The 25814-nt window shown below is 32.6% G+C and overlaps 1 protein-coding gene across 1 annotated transcript in view; it reads right to left on the bottom strand.

The window, feature by feature from the left end:
* Nucleotides 1-25814, bottom strand: part of LOC145280215 (tight junction protein ZO-1-like) — a 737272-nt gene that overhangs the window by 155444 nt on the left and 556014 nt on the right. Inside the window, exon 5 of the mRNA XM_080131991.1 lies at nt 9375-9422. Within this exon, the coding sequence (XP_079988117.1) occupies nt 9375-9422 (48 nt within the window). The remainder of the gene's footprint in view (nt 1-9374; nt 9423-25814) is intronic.

Raw genomic sequence — 25814 nt, 5'->3', positions numbered from 1 at the left:
AAAGCACATACAGCGCCTAGAATTCCCAAATGGTCACCCATCTGGTACTAGCCAGACTCAACATTGCTTAACTTCGGTGATCTTATGTGATTGTGTCGTATATACTTCCCCTTATATGATAACATTAAAAGACGCTCGTTCATCTCATAACATTAAACGATATAAATGATCATCTAACCTCCAAATAATGAATCCTGTTTAGTTTTAATTCTTAGATATTATACATCCTGCACCAAAAAATACCAATTTTGTGGTTGTTTGTTGTGTGTTTTTCAAGTTTTATCTGGACATACATACATACATTTGCCTTTAATATAACATATTCGCATTTCTGCAGTATTTCATATGTTAGGTGGGGATTGGGTTATCTTCTCATGATATATCAAAGTAATATATATATATATATGACTGCACAGTATGGCATAATCTCGCTGAATCACCAAAGTTAAGCAACGTTGAACGTGGTCAGTACTAAATGGGTGACCATTTGGAACTTCCAGGTGCTGTATGTGCTCTCCACTTATCTCGGTATTGTTTCCAGTCGTCCTGGACTTCTTTGCTACTGGACTCTGATTTCTGATTCAAGAGAGGTGTGGTTGGAGAGTGAGCAAACCTTGCCTCATAATTATGCGTGCAGCTGCTCCTACAAGGGGTATCCTTTTCTTTTGATACTAAACAGAGGCATCAGATCGGATCATCGGATATATATGACTAGCAGGAGTTGTAGAACTTCCACTGTTGTGTCCTTTTACATGGTATATTACTGCCAAGCTTAAAAAAAACTTCAATCTTTTTTTATCTAATTATCCTAGTTAATGTAGTTTCAGAATATATTTGATTATGCAGGTTTATCTCCAAGACTCTTGTTGGAGTTTGTGACATATCTCCATTCTATGGATGTCCGGTGCAAATGCTGACCCAACAGTAATAGAGTACCATCTTTGGACAGAACATTTTGATCCTAGTCCAAAAGCCGAAAAAGTGCATTTTTGTTTGTTTCATGTTTGTGTATCAGATGACATTTTTGAAAATATTTTTTGGGATTGCATCTTCAGCAATTGAAAAATAACATTAAAAAAAAATAACATCTTTAAAAAAAATAACATCTAAAAAAAAAATAAATAAATAACATCTTTAAAAAAAAATAACATTCTTTAAAAATAGTAACATCTTTAAAAAATAACATTCTTAAAAAATAACATTCTTTAAAAAAAATTTGTGTTTTGGGAGAGGATCAGGTTTAATTTCTTATGACGTATCAAAATGTAATATAAATAACATTTGTTAAGTATTTCAAATTTTTAAGATGAAGATTAATTATTTGGCTCGTTTCGACTATTATTTTTATATTGGTTATTTTCACAATGTTTCGACCAATGTAACCTCAGATTTTCTTTGGGTGTATCTTTTCAAATTTAGGAATCTTTATGGCAAATTCAGGAATTTTGACCTAAACACTTTATTTAACCCAAATGGGTATGTGATGCAATGGATAAAAGCATTTATTAGTTCTAAGCAATAATCTAGAAATAGAAGGTTCAATTCTCATTACAGACAATCAGGCCTCTTGTCAGTCTGAAGAGACAATGGATAAGAGCGGCTGTGTGGGGGATTATATTGAGAAACAAGGATTATGTAATCTGCAACCGCACCTCTTCTAAATTGGCACTGCTTTAGTCCAGTGACAACAAGTCCAGGACAAGTGGAAACAATGGCAAGATGAGCAGAGAGCTCTACCACATACCATATTTGATATTCTCAAATAGTCACCCATTTTAATATTGACCAGGCTTAATGTTGCTTAACTTTGATGATCTAACTGGAATTGGTGTGTCAACACGATTATGCTATATATATATATATATATATATATATATATATATATATATATATATATATATATATATATAGCATATTTAATGAAATTTTCAGTATTTATCAAATAATGATCATGAAATATAATTAACCCATTATTTTTACTTAAATCTAAGTGAAAATGTATTAGTTTGATTCAAGAAGAAAATACCTTTAAGTTATGGTTTTCAGTAGTAAAAAAAAAAAATCCATGAATTTATTTTTGCTTTTTTTATGAAAATAAAGCATCATAAATTATAACAATTAAAAAAAAAAAATTAATTTTTACAGAACCATTATGAAAAAAAAAAACCTAAAGTCCATATTAATGAATTCAATATAGCTCTAAGAAAAATTAATTTCTCGAACTACCGATATTATTATTGAATTAAGCATTGTTTATTTAATATTTTCCCAAAAAATTATAATTGCAAAAAATATTTCTACCTTTTTTTTTTAAATTACAGGTCTTGCATAATTTTTATAAGTAAGATTCTAACATTTTCCTTGCTTGCATGAATATGAAACTTTCGGCGTAACAATTTTTACATAAGTTTGAAAAATAAAAAAATTTTATTCAAAAACAGGAACATAGAAAAATAATTAACTTAAAAAATGGTAAAAATGATACAAACGATCAGGATAGGAATGCATGGATGCACATCTAGAAAAAAAAAAAAGAAAAGAAAACCAGCACCCCTTACCTCCTTTTAATTACATGACGTCATTTTCAGACAACCGTTCGACTGTCCCAGATTTGGAGCTTTTGTATAATCGATGTTTACAAACTTTCCGTTTGTTGTGATTTTGCAAAGCTATTTTTTGTACAAACAAGGCGTTTTTTTTTTTATTTGATTCAATATCTTAGGACTTTACTAATTATTATCTTTGAAATAGACCCAAGGAACTAATATTTATCTTTTAGAGGATTTTTACAATGAATTTATTTAACTTTCAAAATTTAGCTAAATTGATTAGCTTGCCGTGAAAACATTTTTTATAACTTTTTTTTTTTCACGTGTACAAATATTTTTTTCCTTTGAGAAATTAACTTTAGTCTTTAATCCTTCAAATATAATCAAAAAGTAGTCGGAAACCTACAAAAAAAATATGAATTGGCTTTCAAAACGATGTCCTATCTTTATTTAGCCATTTTTTCCCGTACCTAGTAAAATCCCTGGCCGCTAAAAGAATTTTTTTTCATGTGATTCACCACTTATCAAGGCCCAAAAGCCACTCGAGGATAAGGACTGGTGAGTGTACGGTAGTCACAGAGACAACAACATATTAATCAAGTAGTACCGGAAATGGAGTAGAAATGGATTATTTAGGGGGTGGGTTAACAAGAACTTGTTTACATTGGACTTGAAGACAACCATATTGTAATCAGTTGGAAAGCAGGCTAGCAGAAGACTTCTACAGGCGAGCAGTTCTAGGAAAGGAGGTTTGTTCGTGGAATTTGCATTTAGATTTAGGCACAGATAAAGAGTGGAGCAAACTGATTATAATTGTTGTAGTGAGACGAGTGTTTTTTTGTTTAAGTTTGGGAAGTGGAAGATCAAAGATTAAAACTCAGACGAGCACTTACCATGTAGATAACGATAGAGCAGGCAGGCTCACAATATCACTTCTGTGGGAAAGAGGTTGCAGGGAAAAAAAAAGTATCACCTACTAGATTGCAAAGTCGGTTTTGAACTTTGCCAAATCTGAATTAGTAATTGTATTAGAATTAGGAGAAAATATTGGAATCGTCCCATTACTAATATATTAATGAAATAAAATGTCTACAAAAACAATCATAGTAATAAAAATCTGATCAAAACTTCACAAATATACGGTTATACTATGTTTAAATTTTAAATATAAGGGGCGTTCCAAAGGTAATGCCCCCCCCCCCATGTTTTTTTATTCTGCCCAAATTAATCAGAGAGGATTGGAAATGACTGAACTTATGCATTCATGACCTGAAAGTTTCATCTCTCTGTTACAGATATTAATAGTATGAAACTAAGAAAGCAATTACTGTTATGGACGTACATCAGAAACAGAGATGCATCATGGAATTCCAGGCCAACGTGCATTGAGAACGGTAGTGACGATGTAGAAAAATAAATTCTGAGGCACATGATGTCGCTCGTTTTAATAGTACCACTTCCGTCTTTGTAGCTCTTCAATTTTTTGAGGTAAAAAAAAAAAAATAGGTTTTATTTTTGAAATGACCCTCATAGAACATAAGAGAGATGTAATCTATTTTGTCATTGCGTATAATAGCAATAATACCATGACAATAACATTCCACAGCATGAATATACAGATTATGCAAAAAGCTAAGTATTAAACCTGTTCGTGTTACAAGTTTTCCCATACGTATTAATGAATAACATCAGAGCTTATAGATAATGCTATTGTGAATAGATATGCGATTTTATCATAATACAAGAAAGCTTCACAATAAAACATAATTCCCACAATATTGTCAGCAACAAAATCATACACGCATTATACTAAAACTCGAAAAGAAAAACCCTCCAGATTTACACTACATGCAAACAAGACAATTCCCAAACTGACTCGACATTAAACAGAAACATATCCCTACCGACTAGCACTAATAACGACCCCACCTATACTAGATTGAACAAAATGGGCTTCCAAATATCTCAAGTGACTTCATCAACAATCATGGATATAATCGAGAATTCAAAATCCATCATTCTATTCCCTAACCTAGATTGCAAAAATAAAAATAAATCTACATTGGTGAAACTCAATGTAATTCGAAAAGAGACTTTATGAACACAAAAGAGACAGTAAGAGCAATAGCACACTGAACGCCATTTTCTCACATATTATTAAACTAAATTAATAGTAAATTAAATAACAATGATCTTGCTTTTATTTTATCATTTGTCATGCAAAACAATCATATTCAGATATTATAGTCAATTTATTTACAATAAATATTAATACACTCTAATAAAAATGTGTGTATATTAAAAATCAAAATGTTGGTAAACATCGCATAAACAAAACAAAAACACTATCTACATACGGCGATGATGGACCAACAGCCAATCTATGTAGCTCTTTAAAATTGTATTGAGTTTTGTTTATAATTATAACTATCTTTTTTTATATAAAAAATTATCTTGTTGGATTTTCAAAGTCAAATACACACAGCATTTAAACTGACAAATCAAACTTTGCTTCTAACATATCAGTTTCTATTTATTGTTAAACCATGTTTTTTTTTATGTTTTTTTTTTTTTACAAGGGAGTCACCATTTATCAAGGTCCAAAGGGGATAAGGGTTAGTGAATGAAAGACGATAGTGTAGTAATCGTTAATGGTGTGGATTGGGTGGAAATTGATTATTTAAGACAATAAATAATGTACTTCGCTATAATTTATTTATAAACAATTTAGTCCGACTCAGAGGCCTGATAATATCAAACATTTTTTTAAATAATCATCTAGAAGTAAACATTAGCAAGGGAGATAACTCATAATTGAAAGAATATAATAGGAGTTGTCTATCTTACAACTGAAACTTGAATTCCTTTTTATTTTCAATTTTCTTTTTGCTGGAGTAGGGCATCCCACCAGATGTCAAATATTCACTCACTATTCTAGACACTCCAACTACGAAAACCATCATATCTTTAAGTGCAATTGTTTGTATCTCTCTTGCACTTGGTTCACAAGTTATATCTGCCAGGTAGTTTAGGAAAATTCTTTTCATGAATCTGGTTGCTCCTATAATTACAGGAATGATAGAAATCTTCCTAAAATTCCAATTTCTTTTCATGTCATACATAAGACCTTTGTATTTCGTTATCTTCTCCCTCTCAGCTCTGTTTAAATCAACACCATTAAGGAAACTGACTTCAACTAGGAATGCTACTTTCTCTCTCTTGCCTCAGATCACTGTCAGGTTTAATAGCTCCTTTTTCTAGGTATGTAGCTGTAATAATTGTAGTCATAGTGACTTTTTACTAAAATTTAAAAATGTATAAATAATAATTAAAAACTAAAACACCTTCACTGAATCTTGGGCAACACCAGGTAAGTCCAGCTAACTAACACTAACAACAATTTCCCTTACTCTCTATCTGTGCCTAAAAGTAAACTAAAATTCCATAAGCAAAGTTTCTTTCTGAGAATTACCTGTCTGTAGAACAAGATACTATGGGTCTGCTTTCCAGCTGATTATAACATGATAATTTTCAAGTCTAACGTAAACAAGTTCTTGTGCAGCCATCCTCTTAAATAATTTAACCACGTTCCACCATTACCGGTGTTGTCTCACTGGCCACATGACACTCTTTAACCCTTTTCCTTGAGTGTCCATCCCTAGTAATATATAGTGTAACTGTGTAACCCGGATATAAGAGACTTACTATCTGCCACGGGAGGGGGGGGGAATGGTTACAGCTATCTTATATCCGGGGGGGGGGGGAGTTCTTATATCCGAATTACACTGTACATTAACACAGGCTCTAATTTGAAACCAGAGAAAAATCTCTCTTATATCCGTTTTTATTATATTTGGGTCTTTTATATCCGGGTTACACTGTAGAATAAAAATTTGACCCGTCCAGGCGTCCTGGCTTGCATGTATACCAAAACTGCTTCATAGGTTTTGGTTTCGATTCTCGCTGATGGCACTAAGTCTTTTTTTTTTTTTTTACTTTTGAAACCACTACTATATATTGGGTACAATATAATAATCGATAGAGAATTGACACTATAATGATATATATAAAATCTGCATAAATTAAAATATTATATTTAAGTGTATTTTACGATCGGGCAAGGCCGGGTGCCTCTGCTAGTAAATTAAAAAAAAAATAAAATTAAAATTAAAAAAATAAATAAATAAAAAATAAAATATATTATTATGATGATGATGATAATAATAATCTATATATCTGTAAAAGTGAACGTGTCTGTCTGTCTACCTGTGTAAATTTTCCTACGCAATAACTCTGTCAATTTTTAGTCTACAGACTCGAAATTTGATATACAGGGTACTGAGATTTGGGAAAATCTATGTGATCGGTTTTTTGCTGTGAAGGGGTCAAAGTTCAACGATTTGACCTTTGAGAATTATCAAACTCCTCCGACAATTTTTGGTCTAAACAGTTAAAATTTTAGATATAGGTTCCTTGGACGTGGATCTAACTTAATAACTTGATTTGAGCCCAAAGCAATAAATGTTAAGGGTCATAATAGGGGTCAAAGTTAAAAAAATTTACTGTTTTTGTTTGCTCAGCATACACCTCTAAACACCCGGGCAACGCCGGGCACCGATGCTAGTAATAAATAAAATCAACAAAATGTTTTGATTTATTTCAGTCAGAAAGAGAAGATAATGATATCCATATAAGCACATAATGTTTTCACTTGAAATGCGTTGATTTAAAACATCTGCACAACTAAATTTCTTTTAGATAACGTGATGTTTTTCATGTTGTGTATCATTAATATTTTCTTGAATAATTTTATCCTTAAACGAGCAAAATTATTGTTTTCTAATCGAATTCCATAAGTGCTTCATGGTGGAACTTTTTATACAAATGGAAACTAAATCAAACTGGAAACCAATAATTTTTTTTCATTTGTTTTTATTTTTATACAAAAAACAAAAATGGAGCTGAGAAAAAAAGACTTAAGAGTTTCATTTTAGGCAGTCGGCCATTACTCTATTCACACAAGTTTGATTTTAAATCTTAATTGATCGTTTCCTCTTCACCGACATTTTCCATCCAAAATGGAAAAATAAGGAAATGAACAAACAATTAGGATTAGGTCAGAAAAATTATGAATCAAGAATAAAAATAGAAACATTAAAAAAGATAACATAAAACTTTTAAATACTTAGAAAAGAAATTGAAATAAACAAGAACTGTAGAATTGTATTTAATAGCAGCAAGACTACCTAGCATCGCCTGGGATCCTAATTTCCATAAATCACAATTTTTTTTTTTTTTAAACCTCAGAGAGGACATATCGTCACATAAAATAGACTACTATTTGGAATCATGTCTAACAGGGGACTGTAGGGAGTTGAGTAGCGAGATGTTTGTTCACTGTAAATTTAAGCTTCTGCGGGTTAGTACAGTCAAGGAAGCAGGAAACAGGAAAGGAATTTCAGAGTCTAGCAGTCTGTGGGAAGAAACGATTAAAGTAGAAGGCTTTCCAGTATCTAGGAACTTCAGGAGTAAAGGGGTGGGATTTTGTTGGCTGTTGGGTTAGTTGGGAGTATATACGTCGAGGGGGCACAAGTGCTATGTGTTCATCAGAATACATGCCATTAAAATACTTGTAAAACAGGCAGAGGGATGCAAGATTGCGATGATGAGACAGGACTTGAGGCTTGGCTGATAGTGCAGGACTTACTAGATTTTAGCTTCTTTTTTGCATCTTATCTAAAAGTGAAAGACTAGTGAAAGATGTGGCAACAATACTCCATGCATGGCGATTATAATATAAAAAAAAAGTTACTGCAAACAGAGAATAAAGCTATCTCTTAAAAAGACACAAACAGTATATTATTCCGAATGAAAGCTGCTATATGTTTTATATAAGTATTATAATTATAGCAATTTATATTTTACTAACCAGGTGTTTGGAGGTGTATGTTGAGCAAAAAAAAAAAAAAAAAAAATGGTAATAGGTAGGCAGGCTTGAACCCATACCACGAAGGAGGAAAAGAAAGTGACAAAAAAAAAAAAAAAAAAAGGTGATGTCTTTGCATCCATCGCCAAACCAGAAGTGGCAAAGGTTTAAATTAAGGCTAGTCAATCGAAAAGAGATGATGACTTTCGAAAATATCGCTAAAAAAAAAGTAAGCTCTCCCTGTAAAAAATGCCCAGTTCAGGGTGAAGGAATGAATGTTTTTAGCCAATTTTTTTATATTTGTTATCCGAAGGGCCAAACTCCCAAACAATACTGATCTCATGAAAATTCATCACCTATGTCGAAAGTTTTAGGCATACATACATAGATTTAAACGGACAGATGAGATTCATATTATAGATGATATCCTACAGCTGAGGAGCTCTTCCTGCAAAATTTGGTGCAACTCTAAGCAATAGTTCTAGAGCTTATAAATGTTTATAATTGTCATTGTTTAATATTGGCCCTTCTCCCTAAGAAACATCTGGTATCTCCAAAAGATTTTCATGCTAGATTTAGTGTAATTTTTCCCCAAGGGTCTAAGTGTTTATTATCAATACTTTTATCAGTAAAAGTACTTGTAATAGATGTTATTAAATTTGATGCGGGGGCGCTTCCAAAATTTCATGTGGAGCTCTTATTTCATTCGCTGTCGAGTTCTTAATTCAAGAGTAATATGTGTTGTTTAACAATGACTTAATCTATCAAATATTCAGAGACAATATCATAAAAGCAATTTTTTACTTTAGTTTTTTTCAAAGAACATGAAAACCAATAACCTCATATTGATCGATAATATAAAAAAAATTGAAGAAAAGGAAAAATCTTGAAAAACTTACTTTTGTGAGGGTAACTTTGTGGGTTTCCCATGTGATGTTATCACCAGTCTGCAACGAAAAAAAAAAGAAAAAGATGTTGAATAATTCTTTGTCTGAATTTAGAAGCAAGGAATTTACAATAATTATTTTGATTACAATTACATTTTGTAGGTGTACGTATGATATAAAATGGTTATGTAGGTGTACGTTAGAGATGATATAAAATGGTTAGTTTGAAATGAATAGAAAAAAGATTAACAGCCATTTCATGAGTAAAGTGATCAAAACATTTTCTAGATAAGATATTAATCTGTATATATTATAAAACTGAACTTGTGTGTTTGTATGCAGAATGGGCTCTACCACACTACTCTGTCAATTTTTGATCTACATATTTGAAATTTGATATATGGCATATTTAGGACAGTGAAACAAATTTGATTTTGGTTTTAGCTGTAAAAACATACCTGCTAAGGGGTCAAAATTAAAAATTGGAACCAGTCATGTGCAAATATGCATTTATGGTTTTAAGTATGTTAATTTGTAAAGTTTTGATATGCATGTATCTTTAGATAAGACGAATACCGCTAGAATGCTAAGTGTTTTGGTTTCGATTCTAGCTGATGGCACCCAAGTCATTTTTTTTTTAACTTTTGAAATTACTACTATATATTGGGAACAATATAATTATCAATAGAGAATTGGCTCTATTATAATACAAAATCTGCATCAATTAAAATATATTTAAACGTATTTTACAACCGGAAGGATAAGGAGTAGAATGAAGAGGAAGAAAAGAAAAGAGGAAGGAGAACAGGAGAGGAAGAAGGAAAGAAGAGGAAGAAGGAAAGATGGAGAGGAAGAAGAAAAGGAGAGGAAGAAAAGGAGAGGAAGAAAAGGAGACGATGCAGAAAAGAAGAGGAAGAAGAAAAGGTGATGAAGAAAAGAAGAGGAAGAAAAGGAGAGGAAGAAAAGGAGACGATGCAGAAAAGAGGAAAAAGAAAAGAGGAAGAAAAGACGAGGAAGAAGAAAAGAGGAAGAAAAAAGAGAAAAGAAGAAAAAGAGAAAAGAAGAAAAAAAGAAAAAGAAAAAAGAAGAAAAAGAAAAAAAGAAAAAGAGGTCATTGCCAACAGCAGAAAAAGGAACAAAGGGGAAAAGGATAAAGCATTGAGAATATACATTCATGACATTGTAACTGATTGTTTAGTATTGTTAGACTTGGAAAGTGTGCAGGAGAGCTGGAGATATTTACTTATTTGCAGACTGTTATCCCCATCTTCATAGTTGTCGTTGTTGTTGAAGATGAGGGTAACAGTCCGCAAATAAATACACAAATTAATCATCTCAAAGGATCCCAATAAAAATATAATAAAATAATAAAATAATAAATGATAAATATAAAAAAATAATATATAGCTGGAGATACGTTCAAGATTGCAAGTTATTAGGGCGTTTCATAAATAAATAAAACCGTATGATTTTCATAAATAAATGTTTGCATAGACAAGATATTCTTCAACTGTAGACACCAGTAAGTATGCCAATTAGAGATAATAAAAGAAAAGGAAAAGACAAGAAATAAAAGAATATTTTTTGTTATACTCGGTTGCAAATTGCTTTGGGATATATTTATTCACCATTGGCCTAAATAAATTGTATATAAACATACATGCAAATCTTTTCTTTGCTGTTAACAGATTTTAGAATGCTTAGGATTTTTGTCGCAAAGCAAAACATAATATTTTTTCTCGTCCATGCTCCGTTTCAAAAAAAAAAAAAAAAAAAAAAAAAATGCAGATCACGGTTTCCAACTAAAACAAAGTTTTACGCACACAAGAAACCCCTCCCCCCCCCCAAAAAAAAACCCAACAACAACAAAAAAACAGATCTTATTTTGCTTGCTTGTATCTGTCATAAAAGGATGACATCTTGACTTGATGAAGCTTAGCTTGCCATCTGGTTGTAGCTGAAACATATATGCACATATGTAGAAAAAAATGTATGAATAAAATTTTTAAAAAAGGATTTAGAAAAGCGTGAATGTTAGCCATTCCAACCACTCTCTTCTCAGTCTGCACTACAGGGGGAAGGTTGCAAGTTCAATGGTGGGATTCAACTCTTTTAAGAAACCAGTTCTTTATTTTTTTTGCGGATGGAATTGCTAAAGAAAAATATTAATCTTAAAAATTAATCTATTGGAAAAAAAAGGTAATTTTTATTTTTGAATACACCATTCATTCAATTAGAATAAAATATATGAGCGTCTAATTATACTGATCTAAAAGTTTCTATTTTTTTCCTTTCAATCAATGAAAACAATAATATGTATATTCATTCATTTGTGGACTGTTATCCTCATCTTCATAGTTGTTGTTATCATCTCATCACCTTTCGGCCAACCCATCCTTTGGCCTTCTCCAGGTGATTAACTACAACGGGATGGAATGCCGAATCGTGTAATTTATCCTCAGTTATTTATTACTGCCTTCCATAGTTGTTGTCTAACCACATTTTGACCAACTAAGCTTTTGGCCTGTTCTACGGTTCCAGGTGAACATTGTCCGAAGATAGCAGTTTCAATCCTTCTCAAAGCAGGTCAAAGGTTTAGTTGGCTAAAAACGTGGTGAGACGACAACTATGAAAGGCAGTATTTACTGGGGGTACAGTTACAATTTCAGCATTCCTATATCATCGCGGTTAATCACCTGAAGAAGGTTAGAGGATGAGTTGACCAAAACGTGATGAAACAACATCTATGAAGATGAGGATAACAGTCTGCAAAAAAAGTGAATGCACAAATTATGAAGCCTCATCTCATCATCTCAAAGGATTTCAAAAATGTAAAAAAAAAAAAAATTCAATAAAAGGAAAATATATCATTCATGTTTTGGATTGTAAATTCTAAAATTCAAAATTCATTTATTTAAAACTATGACTGAATTTGTGCTATAGAAAGAAAATGCAATGTTAAAAACAATTCAAGAACTAGTTTTAAGATTTTTTTCTAATTCTTCATTACCAATTTGCAAAAGATGATGGGAATCAGCCAAATTCCCAAACAAGTTATGAATAATAGAGAATGTCTTAGAGAAACATAATAGAGCTAATATAACAGAGGTTGGAGACTCTCACCAATTTTTGGCCAAATTTTGCATTCCTGAAAATGTGGCTAAATGCAAAGATTGTCATTGCTTTTGTGAAGCTCACTCCATATTAATACTGGAGATGGAAAATTTTTCAAAAACATTTCTAAGAACTCGTCTAGCTACAGCCACTATCAATAATGTTTTTTTCCAAGAGCAAAAGCCCTCTTCAGCCATGTTTCATGAGAAACTTGATATTGGCAGGATTATGGATGTTTATGCCCGTAGCATCTCAGATAATTCGGTCATTTACAACACGCCACCTTTTGTATTAACTCCATAACACGCCTGGATATCCGGGACACTAGGGAACGTGGTAGAAAACTTGGCTTGAGTGTGTAAGAAGAAATTAGACTGCATAGAACTGTCAACTTTTTGGAACGGATCATGTTGAAAAAAGGGGTGCAAAAAATCTAGTGTTTCCCACCTCAGAATACGAGACAGTAGCAACAAATTAAAATACCAAAGCCAGATGAAAATGAACCTGAAGTTGGACTATTCCATAATTTAGAAATTTCAAATTTTTTGTAGAAATCAGATTTCCATCTTTTTCATGGAAATCAAATTTTTTCGGCTGACTCCCCACCGGTGTACTGTCTTCTTCATGCCAAAATATCTTAATTAAGCTTCTACAGCTAAAGCCAAAACGAAACCCTATTCTAAGTAACTGCATCATCCAACTGTTTTCGCAGTGTTATCATTTCAATAATTAGTGGGGGATGCCGGTTGATTTTGGCACGGTAATTAGAACAACATAGAACTAAAAGAAAAAGTTGTAGGAGTTCAGAGTAGCAAACAACTGACTGAGGCATGTTTATAAAAAGATTTTTATAAAAAGATTTGTATAAAAAGATTCAAGATACTCACCCCCTCAAAATAATAGAAAATATGTCAGTTGTATGTAAGTAAACTTTCTAGTGAGTATTACAATATCTTCATGAAAATTGAGCGCGAACTTTTGCAGACTCAAATTAGTGGCAAAAACTGTCCAAATATATTTGATCTTTATGCTTCATTTTTTTTTTTTTTAAAGATGCACCACAGACCTTACGGATACATCTGCCCATCTAGTCCAATAGGGGAAGTACTACTAAGAGAAGAAACAACTGCTTTTTATTTTCTTCTGGTGCTCCTCACTGCAACGCAAGCCTTTTTCCTTCTATCTATTGTTATACGAATTTCAGAAACAGTATCTGGCAAGATAATGCATATAAGTTGAATATGCATCTATGATTATATATTTCTATGTATAAGAGTCACTCCTAAACTAATTAACTTTTTATAAATTTTTGAAAACAGCTGATCGGTATGACTGTGAGTAATGTGGGCTATATTTAGTTAAACAGAAAATGGGACAAACTAAGAGTTAGATTTTTGTAAAATTTTAAGAACTATTAATTAAATCAATTAATAAACATTCTTCTAAATAATAGGATTCATTTTTTTGTAATATTTTAAAGGGTTCTTTTTTAAATATTTTAAAGAGTTCTTTTTCTTTTTTGAAATATTTAAAAGGGTTCTTTTTATATTTTAAAAGGGTTCTTAGGACATAATTTGAGATTTGCATTAAATTTGATCCATAATCATTAGACACAAGCAAAACTTCCCTAATTTTTTCTTAAAACTCCTTTAGTTTAAGTCTAAACATGCTTTGAATGCTACAGTTTTGCTTTCGGTTTCAATTCTAGCTGATGGCATCCAAACACTTTTTTTTTTAAACTTTTGAAATTACGACTCTGTAATATATATGGAATCTGGATATCATATTTAAACGTATTTTACGACCGGGAAAAGCCAATCCCCCCCCCCCCACCTCGAAGTAACTCCATATTTTTCAGAACAAACTTTAGCACATAAACTGTATTAAAAAAAAAGGGGGTAAATACATGCACACACACACACACACACACACACACACACACACACACACACACACACACACACACACACACACACACTTGTGAAGCTTGCAACTGAATTAAGGTCAGTGAGTGATGTGTCATCAGTGATGTTGCATGACCAAACAGAGTGATGAACAGAAAAGAAACCAATTCTTCAGCTTCCCCAAATCTAATTCAGCCAATAAAATGAATCATCATCTTTGCATCTGAGTCAGTTTCTTTATTATTGATGAGGATCTGTCAAAGACGAGTCCGACTCAGCTTTATTTCGCAGACAGATATGCTAACCATTGTTACACTCCCAAAATAAAAACAACATTACGTTTCTGAGTTTTTAAGATGAAGAATTAGTATTATTGAGATTCTTCAGGTTACTGTTTTTTTTGTTTTTTTTTTTGACAACTCATATTGGTTAAAATTCAAAATATGTGATATGTTTATGTAACGTTGGAAAAAAAAAATAACACATCTTTTCACCATTCACAAATAAGAGACAATTGCCAAATATATATACGTTAAGAAGATCAGAGTTTAACATTGGCTGGAGAGCTAAATGTTTTGGTTTCGATTCTAGCTGATGGCACCCAAGTCATTTTTTTTTTTTAACTTTTGAAATCAGTAATAGAGAATTGGCTCTGTAATAATAAATAGGAAATCTGAATGAATTAAAATATATTTAAGCATATTTTACTACAGGGCAAGGCCGAGTCCCCCATCAGTATCAAATACAGTAAATAAAACATAAGACAACCTAAAAGATCAATGAGTTTTCCGGGCGGGGGGGGGGGGTTATACAGAGGGTGGATGTATTCATGTTTGTTTATGTAAAGTTTAAAAGGCTTGCTTGTCTCTGAATTTTTTTTGATGAGGATTGATAATAAGTACGGTTTTGGATTGTTTGAATTACTGTTCTTATCTTTGGCTCTATTTCGTTCCCTGCCGTTTGAGCTATCAACAGACAGATAAGAAAGATTCAAAATTAAACCACTCCACGCTATGAATGAATTTGCGTATGCTCAAACCTAATAGAAATATGTGAGCAAATTGAAATGTACATTTTGCATTTCAACTTGCAGAATATTTCTGTATTATTCATCCATACAAACAAAGATTTTATGCATTATAAACCATCCTCGGTGTATGATTACAATTTTCTGTTAATTTCAGTGTTATGTGACAAGTAGTTTAAGAGTTTATCGGTTAAATATTTACACACACACATACATACACACATACATACATACACACACACACATACATACATACATACATACATACATCTACTGTTTTATTTTATTTGGTATACGTGTATATAAGAAAAACTCGGCATACCAAATTCTGTCAGAGGTATGGCATCACTTTCACTGATATCTTTAGGAAAATACACTGTGGTATTCGCCCTAGGTAAGGTGAATCCTCTGAAAGAGGAAGTTTCTGGGGAATATCAAATTCACAAACAGTCCTCAGTCACATGTATATCCCAATCAAGGGAGGTGACAGTGTTAAGTTTTTGCAGTACTTGCAAGAGGATGTTGATTGATGTCCTACATACAGTGCCTAGTATTCCAAAATGATCACCCATCTAGTAGCAACCAGGCTCAATGTTGCTTAACTTGGTATTATGAAACTGAAACTTACCTGCATCATGGACTCTTCCAGTACTATATTATGATGTGAGATAACCCTCTCAGGGACTAGTATCATAGTACCATAGAATCAGCAGGAGTACTAGTTGTGCACAGCACATACGACTACCCATAATGGACACCAGTAAGTAAGCTCTGCCTTTATCCTATACTTGTAACCTTTTTGTTGATATATCTTACACCTAATTCATGCTTTCCTTCCATGGTCCCAACCTTGGGTCCACATCACTTGGGTGGTCTAACAAGAACCGATGTGCCAATATGATTATGTCATAGGAAAATGTTTGAATCAAGTTATGACTTGAATAGTAGGGTAAACTGAACTCTTAAACATTGTTTGTGAAACTAATTTAGGAGAAAGAAAACACCGAAATAACGACCCTTTTCTCTGCTTATTCCAGTATCGTTCCTAATCGTCTTGAACTTTTCCTTGCCACTTGACCCCAGCAATGGCAGATCAGCAGAGACGATATTAGATTGTGAAACCCTTGCTTTACTACAGACTTCCTGTGCAGGAATGCTACAGGGAGTATCCATTGTCTTTAGAGATTAAACGGAGTCCTTTCTATAAACAAAACGCTTTCACAAGAAACTTAACTATGATCTAAATGACTAGCGAGTGAAATTTAATCGAAGCAGAATACGAAGATATTCTGATCTAAAACTGCAAAAGGGTGAATCCATACGTAAATAATGTTTTGTTGTTGGTTGTACTATGCTTGAATGACAATGGCGATTATTGTTTAACGCCTGGATTTTGCACTAGATGTACTTAGTGTTGTCATCGAAACTTTTGAATGGCGATATATTTCCAAATACCATCACAGAAAAAAAATAGAAATAAAATCAGATCAATGGCTGTCAACAATCGTTTTAAAATAATCCTCTAAAGCCACATTAAAAAAAAAAAATCTCATTTATAATCCTCATCGTTCCATCCATGCACACACCAGCAGATTATCTGGCACAAGATTAGCTGAGATTAAAGAACATTTAATCTTATTTCCTTATTAGAAAGTAAATAAAAATGGGTATTCTTTATTTACAATTTTCTTTTTATTTACACAAAGTTTGATGGCAAGATTGAAGAAAACGCTTCAAATCATTTGAATTAGAAAGGGAATTTTTTTTCAGTTGCCGTCAGCTCAAAATCATTTCTTGCAGTTTTTTTCTTTTACTTATATCAGTTTATATATAAAAAATAAAATTACAATTGAATTTACCAAAATGATCCAAGATGGTAAAATTAAAGTATATTATAAATATTAAAGAATTAATATTTATAAAATTATCTCAGCCAGATGTAAAAGCTCGATAAAACCAAATAGGAAATAGAGCTTATAATATGAGCAAACAGTTAATAAAATAGCTATCTAGTGTTTCCTTTTCAGATTAAATATGTTTTTAACTCATTTCAAAGTGTTTTTTAACATATTTTATTAACAGTTTGCTCATATATATATATATATACACACACAGCTTCTCTTCCAATTTTCAGATTTTAATCATGTCAAAACGCACTTTATTTCCTTTTGACGGATTGATTGTTGCTATTTCTTCTGATAAGTTAAGGGCAAAATAGATTCACTAATTGATATAATAATAAGTGATTGCTTTTGTGCTACGAAACAGATACTGTCAAGAATTGTAAATGTCAACTGAATTAAAGGAATAAATTATAAGATGGTCAACATCATGAACTTTGGAATATAGACTTTTGTCACTAATTCACTATATTGCTCTGTAACTACATTGAGCTTCTTAAATAAGGATTGATATATTATAAGGAAATAAAATATATTTCCACAGAAAAAAAAAAAAAATATATATATATATATGAATAAAATATGCATCAAGTGCGCTTGAAAGCCAAATCACAGCGCAATATTAGGAAAATAAAATATTTTACTTGTTGGTTGGTTGTTTTTGTTTTACGGCATATCAACCCTTTTAAGGTCATTTAATGCCGAATCCAAAGATTTTGAAGAAAGATTTTTTAATAGAATATATTTGTTGTTTTCAAGTCGGTTTCTATTTAACCCATAGTTGGGACCCTAACAGGTACTACGACTCCAGGTCAGAGTGGACCTGGGAGCAATGGCAATTAAAGGGTTGCTACACACTCCCCAAAGGCCGCAAGCTGGGGCCTCACCACTGGATATAGTTTAAGGTCATATCCAGGACCTTACTTGTTGGAAATATATATATATATATATATATATATATATATAATCTGAAGGTTAAAGTATACTCTTTATGAAAAAGGCAAGAGTGTAACTTAAATCTAATATTTAACATCTACTTTTCCTCTCTTCCCCAATCATATATATATATATATATATATATATATATATATATATATATATATATATATATATGTATACTTTTTATTTATTTTACATAAGCATTTATATGTTGCTACACACTCATGACCATGTTTCGGTCAGCCACTTACAAGTAATTAGAGACCTCTTCAGGTGATATTTCTTATACAAAAATGAAGTTATGGATTTGACTTTTGTATAAGCAATATTGCCTGAAAAGGTTTCTAGTTACTTGTAACTGGCTGATCGAAACATGGTCATGATTGTGTAGCGACGTATAAAATGCTTATGTAAAACAAAAAGTATATCTTGTCCTACTTCGGTATTGAGCACTCTTGTATGAACCTCGTTGAAAATTCATTGGTGTCTGAAAAATATTAACCTAGAATAATCATATATATATATATATATATATATATATATATATATACTAGCAAAAGTACCCATCGTTGACTGGGTTCAAAAAACAGACTACAGAAAATGGACTCTGATTTATGAAAGCATGATAGGTTATGAAAAGGAAGGGTTGTAAAGAGATAGCTTCGAATTTCGGGGTATCAAAACCAAAGTAAAATATGATGAAAGTAAAAATAAAATAGATAAACCCCATAATTTATTATACCATACCTGTTTACACTGAAACACTTATCACAATATTCTGTGGATCTATATTAAAAAAACCTTGTTAAACTTTGTGACATATTTCCATTCTATGGAGATCAGGTGCGAACAAACACCCTTTATTACACCATATTTCTTCAAACTGAAACATAATTATCAAAGTTTACTTACGCAGATAGATATGAAAAGTCTTTATTAAAGTTTGTGCCTATTTCCATTCTATGGAGGCCAGGCGCGAACACAGACCCCACAATTTTATTATACCATCCCTATTTAAGTTAAAACATACTTATCAAAGTATTATTATGTATATCTATATCAAAAACACTTGTAAACGTTTTTTTTTAATTTTAAATTTTTTATTTCCATACTTTGTGGACCAGGCGCGAACGCAGACCCCACAATTTTAATGAACCACCGTTCTGCCAGATCAAACATATCTATTCCTGTGTCTCGATACATCTTCTATCATTATATGTAATCAGTTTTTTAAAATAGTCAACCATATAGCAGCCTATTCGTGACCAGACACACACACACACACACACACACACACACACACACACACACATTCAGCTGTATATTATATATATATATATATATATATATATATATATATATATAGAGAGAGAGAGAGAGAGACAGACAGACAGACAGAGAGAGAGAGAGAGAGACAGAGAGATAGAGATTATCTGGGTATGTTGAAAAAAATTAATAAAATGCTTAATCGTAAGAAGATTAGAGCTAAAATACAAATTATTTATTTAAAACCTATACGTTACATATTTTAGAGACATAGCATAAGTCTATTCATGGCAATGAAGCCATTGTACATCTCTGAAATATGGCTTTATTGTTATGGATAGACTTATGCTGTCTCTAATATATATCCATATGAAACCTTCCAAATTGTGAATGTATTACTATCAAGAGGAACTATCTCTAGGTCCTCACTTTTATTTGTTTTGTTTTTTAATGCATATTTAACACTGATAAGTGCCCCAACCGGTATAAGAATAATAATAAAAAAAAAAACGCATGTAGAGAACTATATATAAAAATATCAGAAAAGGTCTGAAACAACTATATGCTTGTATAGTAAATAAAACTGAACAGTTTTGAGATGCGCACATAAATGAGTGTTGCCAGTACAATGGTATATGATAAAAGTAATATATATCAGCAAGGGGACTCGAGGTTGTCTGGGATTGAATGAGGATCAGCATATGTTCTATCTTCCCATACTTTTATTGTCATCAAAATCGGTGAAATCACCCATTTTTTAATCAAATCCATTGATTGCTTCCTCTAATTAGACCCCCCCCCCAACCAGTGTACTGGGGGGGGGGAAGTTTCTCATGCTTCTCTGTAATGACTTAACTCACAATACATTGCTGTCCATGATGTACTGTAGGGAATCTACTATTGATTTCATAAAAATAATCTGTAAAGAATAACGACACTTTAAGCTTAAAATGCAAAAGTCAAGTATCGTGATTTTATTGTGTTCTTAACAGAAACATTCATTTCGAACGCGCCCCTATCTTATGAAAGGACCAACTGTTGATTTTATGAAATTATTTTTACATAATTAAAGTTAAACGTACAAAAGTAAGTATCATGGTTTAATAGTGCTTAAAAAAAATTCATTTCAAATGCGGCCCTGTCTTATAAAATAATCTACAGTTGATTTTATAGGCTGGCCTTTCTGCTTGTGCGTTGATAAAATTTATTAAATGCACTTATGATGTTAGGTTGTATAAAAGTGTTAACTTTAGTCCAAATCTGACTTCCTTCTTTAATTAGATTGTTTTCGATTTTCGATACTTATTGGACGCATTCCGATACAAAACCTACGTAAGAACATTTCCAGACACATAAAGAATCTTTGTTTGAAATTTCGAAAAAAAAATCGGCCCAACCGTTTCCGAGTCCATAGGGGAACGAATTCACACGCTTACATAAAGTTCCTTTTATATACGAGTAGAAACGTGCAGATAAAGATAATGACTACACGAAATTGCAACAACGCGCACTTTCATAACAAAAATAGCAAACAATAACTAGGTCAAGTAAAGCAAAGAAAGCGCACACGTGCGACGAAGAGTATTGGAAGGTCCATAATAATCAATAATAAAAAAAGAAACCGAAAGAGTTGCGCCAAGATTCCATTCGAAAGCGTTGCAGTCGACAACGAGGCAATCTTGGGTGAGCGGGCGAGAGGGAAGAAAAAAAAAAAAAAAAAAAAAGAAAGAAAGGAAGGAAAAGAAAAAAAAACTCATTAAATCGGCTTAATGTCTGTTCATTTAAGCATGCGCGGGTAATTGTGAGGAGTGACTATCAATCAAAGACTGATTGGCAAGCTGATTCAATTGAGATGGAGAGGGAATTTCAAGGGTCATCTTTTTTTATACGAGAGGATTAAAAAGAAAGAACACAAAGAAAGGAGGATGATGATGATGATGATGAATTAAAAAAGATCAATAAAAGAGGAAATGCAGAAATGTCCAAACTGAGACGTCAACTGGAAATGGTGGATTCAACTGGATGGACGTTTCACACGAGAAATCGTAATTACATGATTTACAGTTGGACTAGTGTCTGCATTTTCATTATTATCGCATTTTTAGCGGTTGTACTTTGCGGCCATTTGTTGCGTTGCAAAGCGTGCGTGCAAGAAACGTGTAACGAAGAAAAACTATGAAATCAGATCGGCTTAACGTACGGAAAAATAACAGTAAACCAAACTTCTATTGTAGACTAGCGGGGAGGGGAGGCTGGCCTCATCTGGTGGCAAAATACGCTTAAACATATTTTAATTCATGAAGATCTCGTATTTATTATTGCAAAGCCAATCCTCTATTGAATATTCGTCATTGGCAGAATTCGTATACGAGTATACATTTTGTTCATGCAAACATGTGCTTGACATGCTGGTTCAGGAAGGCATCTTGCAGCTCGTTGCCGGTACACCATTACGTGGAGTACCGCCTTGTCTACTTGAGTTTTTTCGGACATGCATCTCCTCCAGTGAATTAATCATATTGTACCCAATATATAGTACTGATTTCAAAAGATTTAAAAAAAAAAAAATGACTTGGATGCCATCAGCTAGAATTGAAACTAAAACATTTAACACTCCAGCCATGTTCACTACCGTTTGAGTTATCAACAGATAGATTAAAAAAAAAAAAAAAGAAAGATTTAGCGCTATGAATGAATTTGTGCATGCGCAAAAGTAACAAAAATATGTTGGCAAGTTGAAATAAACATTTTGCATTTCAACTTGCCCACATATTTCTGTATGTGTTATTCATTCATCCAAACAAAGATTTTACTTGTTATAAACCATTGTGGGTGTATGATTACTATTTCCTGTTAATTTTAGTGTTATGTGACCAGTAGTTTAAGAGTCTATCGGTTAAATATTTCACACAGGCACACATACATCTGTTTTATCTACGAGAACAAATGTTTTGTTTTGTTTTTTACATTGCTACTAAAGCCAACAAAGTCTAAACTATTAGTGAAATGGATTTTTTGCCTATTAACTGCGGTATGTTACTGGTCCTGTGCTATCTCCCTTTGAGAAAAGATTAGTTCATTGCTAATCGTCTCAGGCAGCACTGCCAGGGAATGCCGACATTGCTACCTAGGCATTTTTTTTTTTTTTTTTGCAAGTCCTTTATGGCGTTGGCTCTTCAAATCCTACTTTCTGAACCTTGTGTCACATCATTCTGCCGTGAGAGTAAGATAAATTACGTTACATAAACAATTTACAAATGATAATAGGGTGATCTCACAAGAATGGGGAGGAACTGAGACGAGATGAGATGTGTTGGGTTGGGCTGAGTAGCTCTATGAGGATACATTTAAGGATGAACTGAAAATTTTACAAATAATATATATATATATATATATATATATATATATATATATATATATATATATATATAAATTTGCATCTTCAGCTTTGGTCTTAAGGATCCATATTTACTTGCTTTTCCACAAGGATTAGGGTTAGACACAAAGTCGGTTTTTAATGTGAAGAAAATCAGGCTCCTTATAAAGGGGCACTCTAAAATGGGATAAAAATAAAAATTATTTGAATCTAAAATGACAGAACAGATACTACACTTTCATCTGAATCTAGTGGCGGATGATCCGTTTCTTACACCCGCTTTCTAACAAAAAAAGACGTTGCTAGTCTTTTTCTACTCCATTATTTCCATAACAGGTGCTTGACTGAACTTCAATCTCTGTTTCTTCCTTGTTAAGCATTCACAGCAAGAACTCGTCTTCCTACCATAACTGCCTAAATCTTTCTTCCTCAATGTGCCTAACATTTAACAGAATTTCTTAAAAAGAGTTGTTTTCCACAAAACTTCCCGACAAATTGAAAGACTAACTTTGTAATCACGTTGAAAAACAATTTTTTTTTTGTTGTTTTTTTCTTAACCATGACTGCGAGAGATGACCAAATCTTAACTAATTTGCATATTGCTTTGAAACTTAATTTGCATATTGCTTTGAAAAACTTGATATTAAGAAAGGAGATTTTACAATGTAGGAACTTCTAGCTGCACTAACGAATACCAAGAATTGGAAAGCTGCAGGTTTAGATGAGATTTCTCCAGAAGTCTGGAAGACAGGTGGCTTCAATGACATCCTTCTTGATTCATGCAATGCTGTATGTAATCAAGAGGTTGTTCATGTGTGGAAGGAAGAATGCATAGTTTTTCCCTCAAAGAAAAGTGATCTAAGCATAGCAAGCAACTAGAGGAATAAGACCCACTCCAATAGCTGCGAAAATCTATAACGACGATGCTTCTCGACCGTACCCAACCAAAGATTGAAAAATTAACTCTCACTAATTACCTATTGATTCAGAAGGTGAAGGGATCTTATTCTATGATTAGTTTCTGCAGTTCTATTTGCGGATATTTTCTATATGGCACATAAATGCTTGCGTAAAAGAGTATTTCTGGTCCTTTTCGGTCACTTTACTTCTAGAGATTGCAATTCTCAATTTTACACGTGTAATGTCTGTCTGTCTATCTACCAGTCTGTGTCTCCATATTTTCAAACTCTATCTCTTCCGAAACTAAAAGTCGCATAATGGCGCTAGGGGCCTCAAATGATTGGATTTTTTTATGGACCATTCTTTAGCCGATTCAAATAGTTTTTAAGGGGTCAAAAATGGGTCAAAAGTGAAAAAAAAAATCATAAAACATTTTATACATTCATCTTAGTTTATTTTTAATTGTTAATCAGATCATATGAGTATCACGTTGGTACAGTGGTAACGTCACCAGCTTTAAATGCTACAGTTTTGCTTTCGGTTTTGATTCTAACTGATGGCACCCAAATCCTTTTTTTTTTACTTTTGAAATCACGACTATGAAATCCGGACAAATTAAAATATCATATTTAAGCATATTTTACGACCAGGCAAAGCCGGGCGATCTCCACCCCACACTAGTGTCTTAAAGACAGGATTCATTCTGATGACTTCAGTGAAAGATTCAATCTCTTCACTATAAGGAAATGTGTGCAGAACAGGAGACTTTAACGGTATGGTCACCTTGAAAGAATGTATGAGAGTTCTTGGGTTAACAGATGTAGAACAGTTGAGGTAGTAGGTCCAGTTCATAAGAAAAGGGCAAGGAAAACATGGGATGAAGTGGTAAAAATGAACTTGAGATAAAGAGGGATGAATAAAGACCTGGGCAGAGATAGGTTAGTTTGGAAGTCGATTTCTTAAAGCTGTCCAATACATGCCAACATATAATACGAATATTAAACTGAATATGATGGACGTCAGAATTCAAATACCCAGTAGTTACTGATAGAAAAGTTTTATTGAATTGATGGTTGACCTTGCAATATTGACAGAATTTTACTGAACAGAAGTTTAACAAAGCAATTAATTAAAACGGTCAATTGGCATATTAAAAATATGTTTTTTAATGCTAGCAATTAGAGAGGATCACTAATTATTTAAATGGTAGCCAGTTAAATCACTCCCCCCCCCACACACACGTGAATAGAGAAAGTAAAAATCCTCTTGAAGAGGTTTGTAAAATCAAAAGAAAAATAAGAAAAAGACGCAAAAGAATTGCCCTAAAATCATAATTAGCCGCCACAAGACTCGAAACATAACAAAAAACAAAAATATGGAATCCTAATATACGAGGGTCGTTCAAAAAGTAAAGCTTCCTATTTTTTTTAACCCAAGAAGTTAAAGAGCTACGAAGATAGAAGTGTAGTGGTACCATTAAAACGAGCGACCTTTTGTGTTCCAGAATTTATTTTTCTACATAGTCATCACCATTCTCAAGAGTCCAGAGCATGCTTTGTCATATGACGGTTGTTCCAAAATTAAAGCCTCCTATTTTCAACTCAAAAAGTTGAAGGGCTACGAAGATGAGCATGGTACCTTTAAAACAAGCAACCTTTTGTGCTCAAGAATTGATGCACTTTTGACAGAAATTCAATGATGCATCTCTGCTGCTGGTGCACGTCCATGACAGAGGTTGCTTTCATAGAATTTCACACCGTCAATATTTGCAACAGAGATGAAACTTTCAGGTCATGAATGCCTAAGTTTAGTCATTATCACAATGCAATTTGCAAACCCCTCCAATTCAATTGAGTGGAATAAAAAAAAAACAGGAGTCATTATTTTTTTAATACTCCTCGTAAGTTTGTTTTTCAGGAAAACCAGATAAAAAGAAGAAATGTTAAAACCAATGAATTTTTTTTTTCTTGAATACTTTGAATTTCTCCAGTACTAACGATTACTACGATACTATCCCATTGATTA

This window comes from Euprymna scolopes, chromosome 7, assembly GCF_053919585.1.
Source record: "Euprymna scolopes isolate OS-2025 chromosome 7, ASM5391958v1, whole genome shotgun sequence".
In the NCBI taxonomy this organism is placed as follows: Eukaryota; Metazoa; Mollusca; class Cephalopoda; order Sepiida; family Sepiolidae; genus Euprymna; species Euprymna scolopes.
Note: the sequence above shows the minus strand (reverse complement) of the source record. Positions and strands in the feature narration are given on the sequence as shown.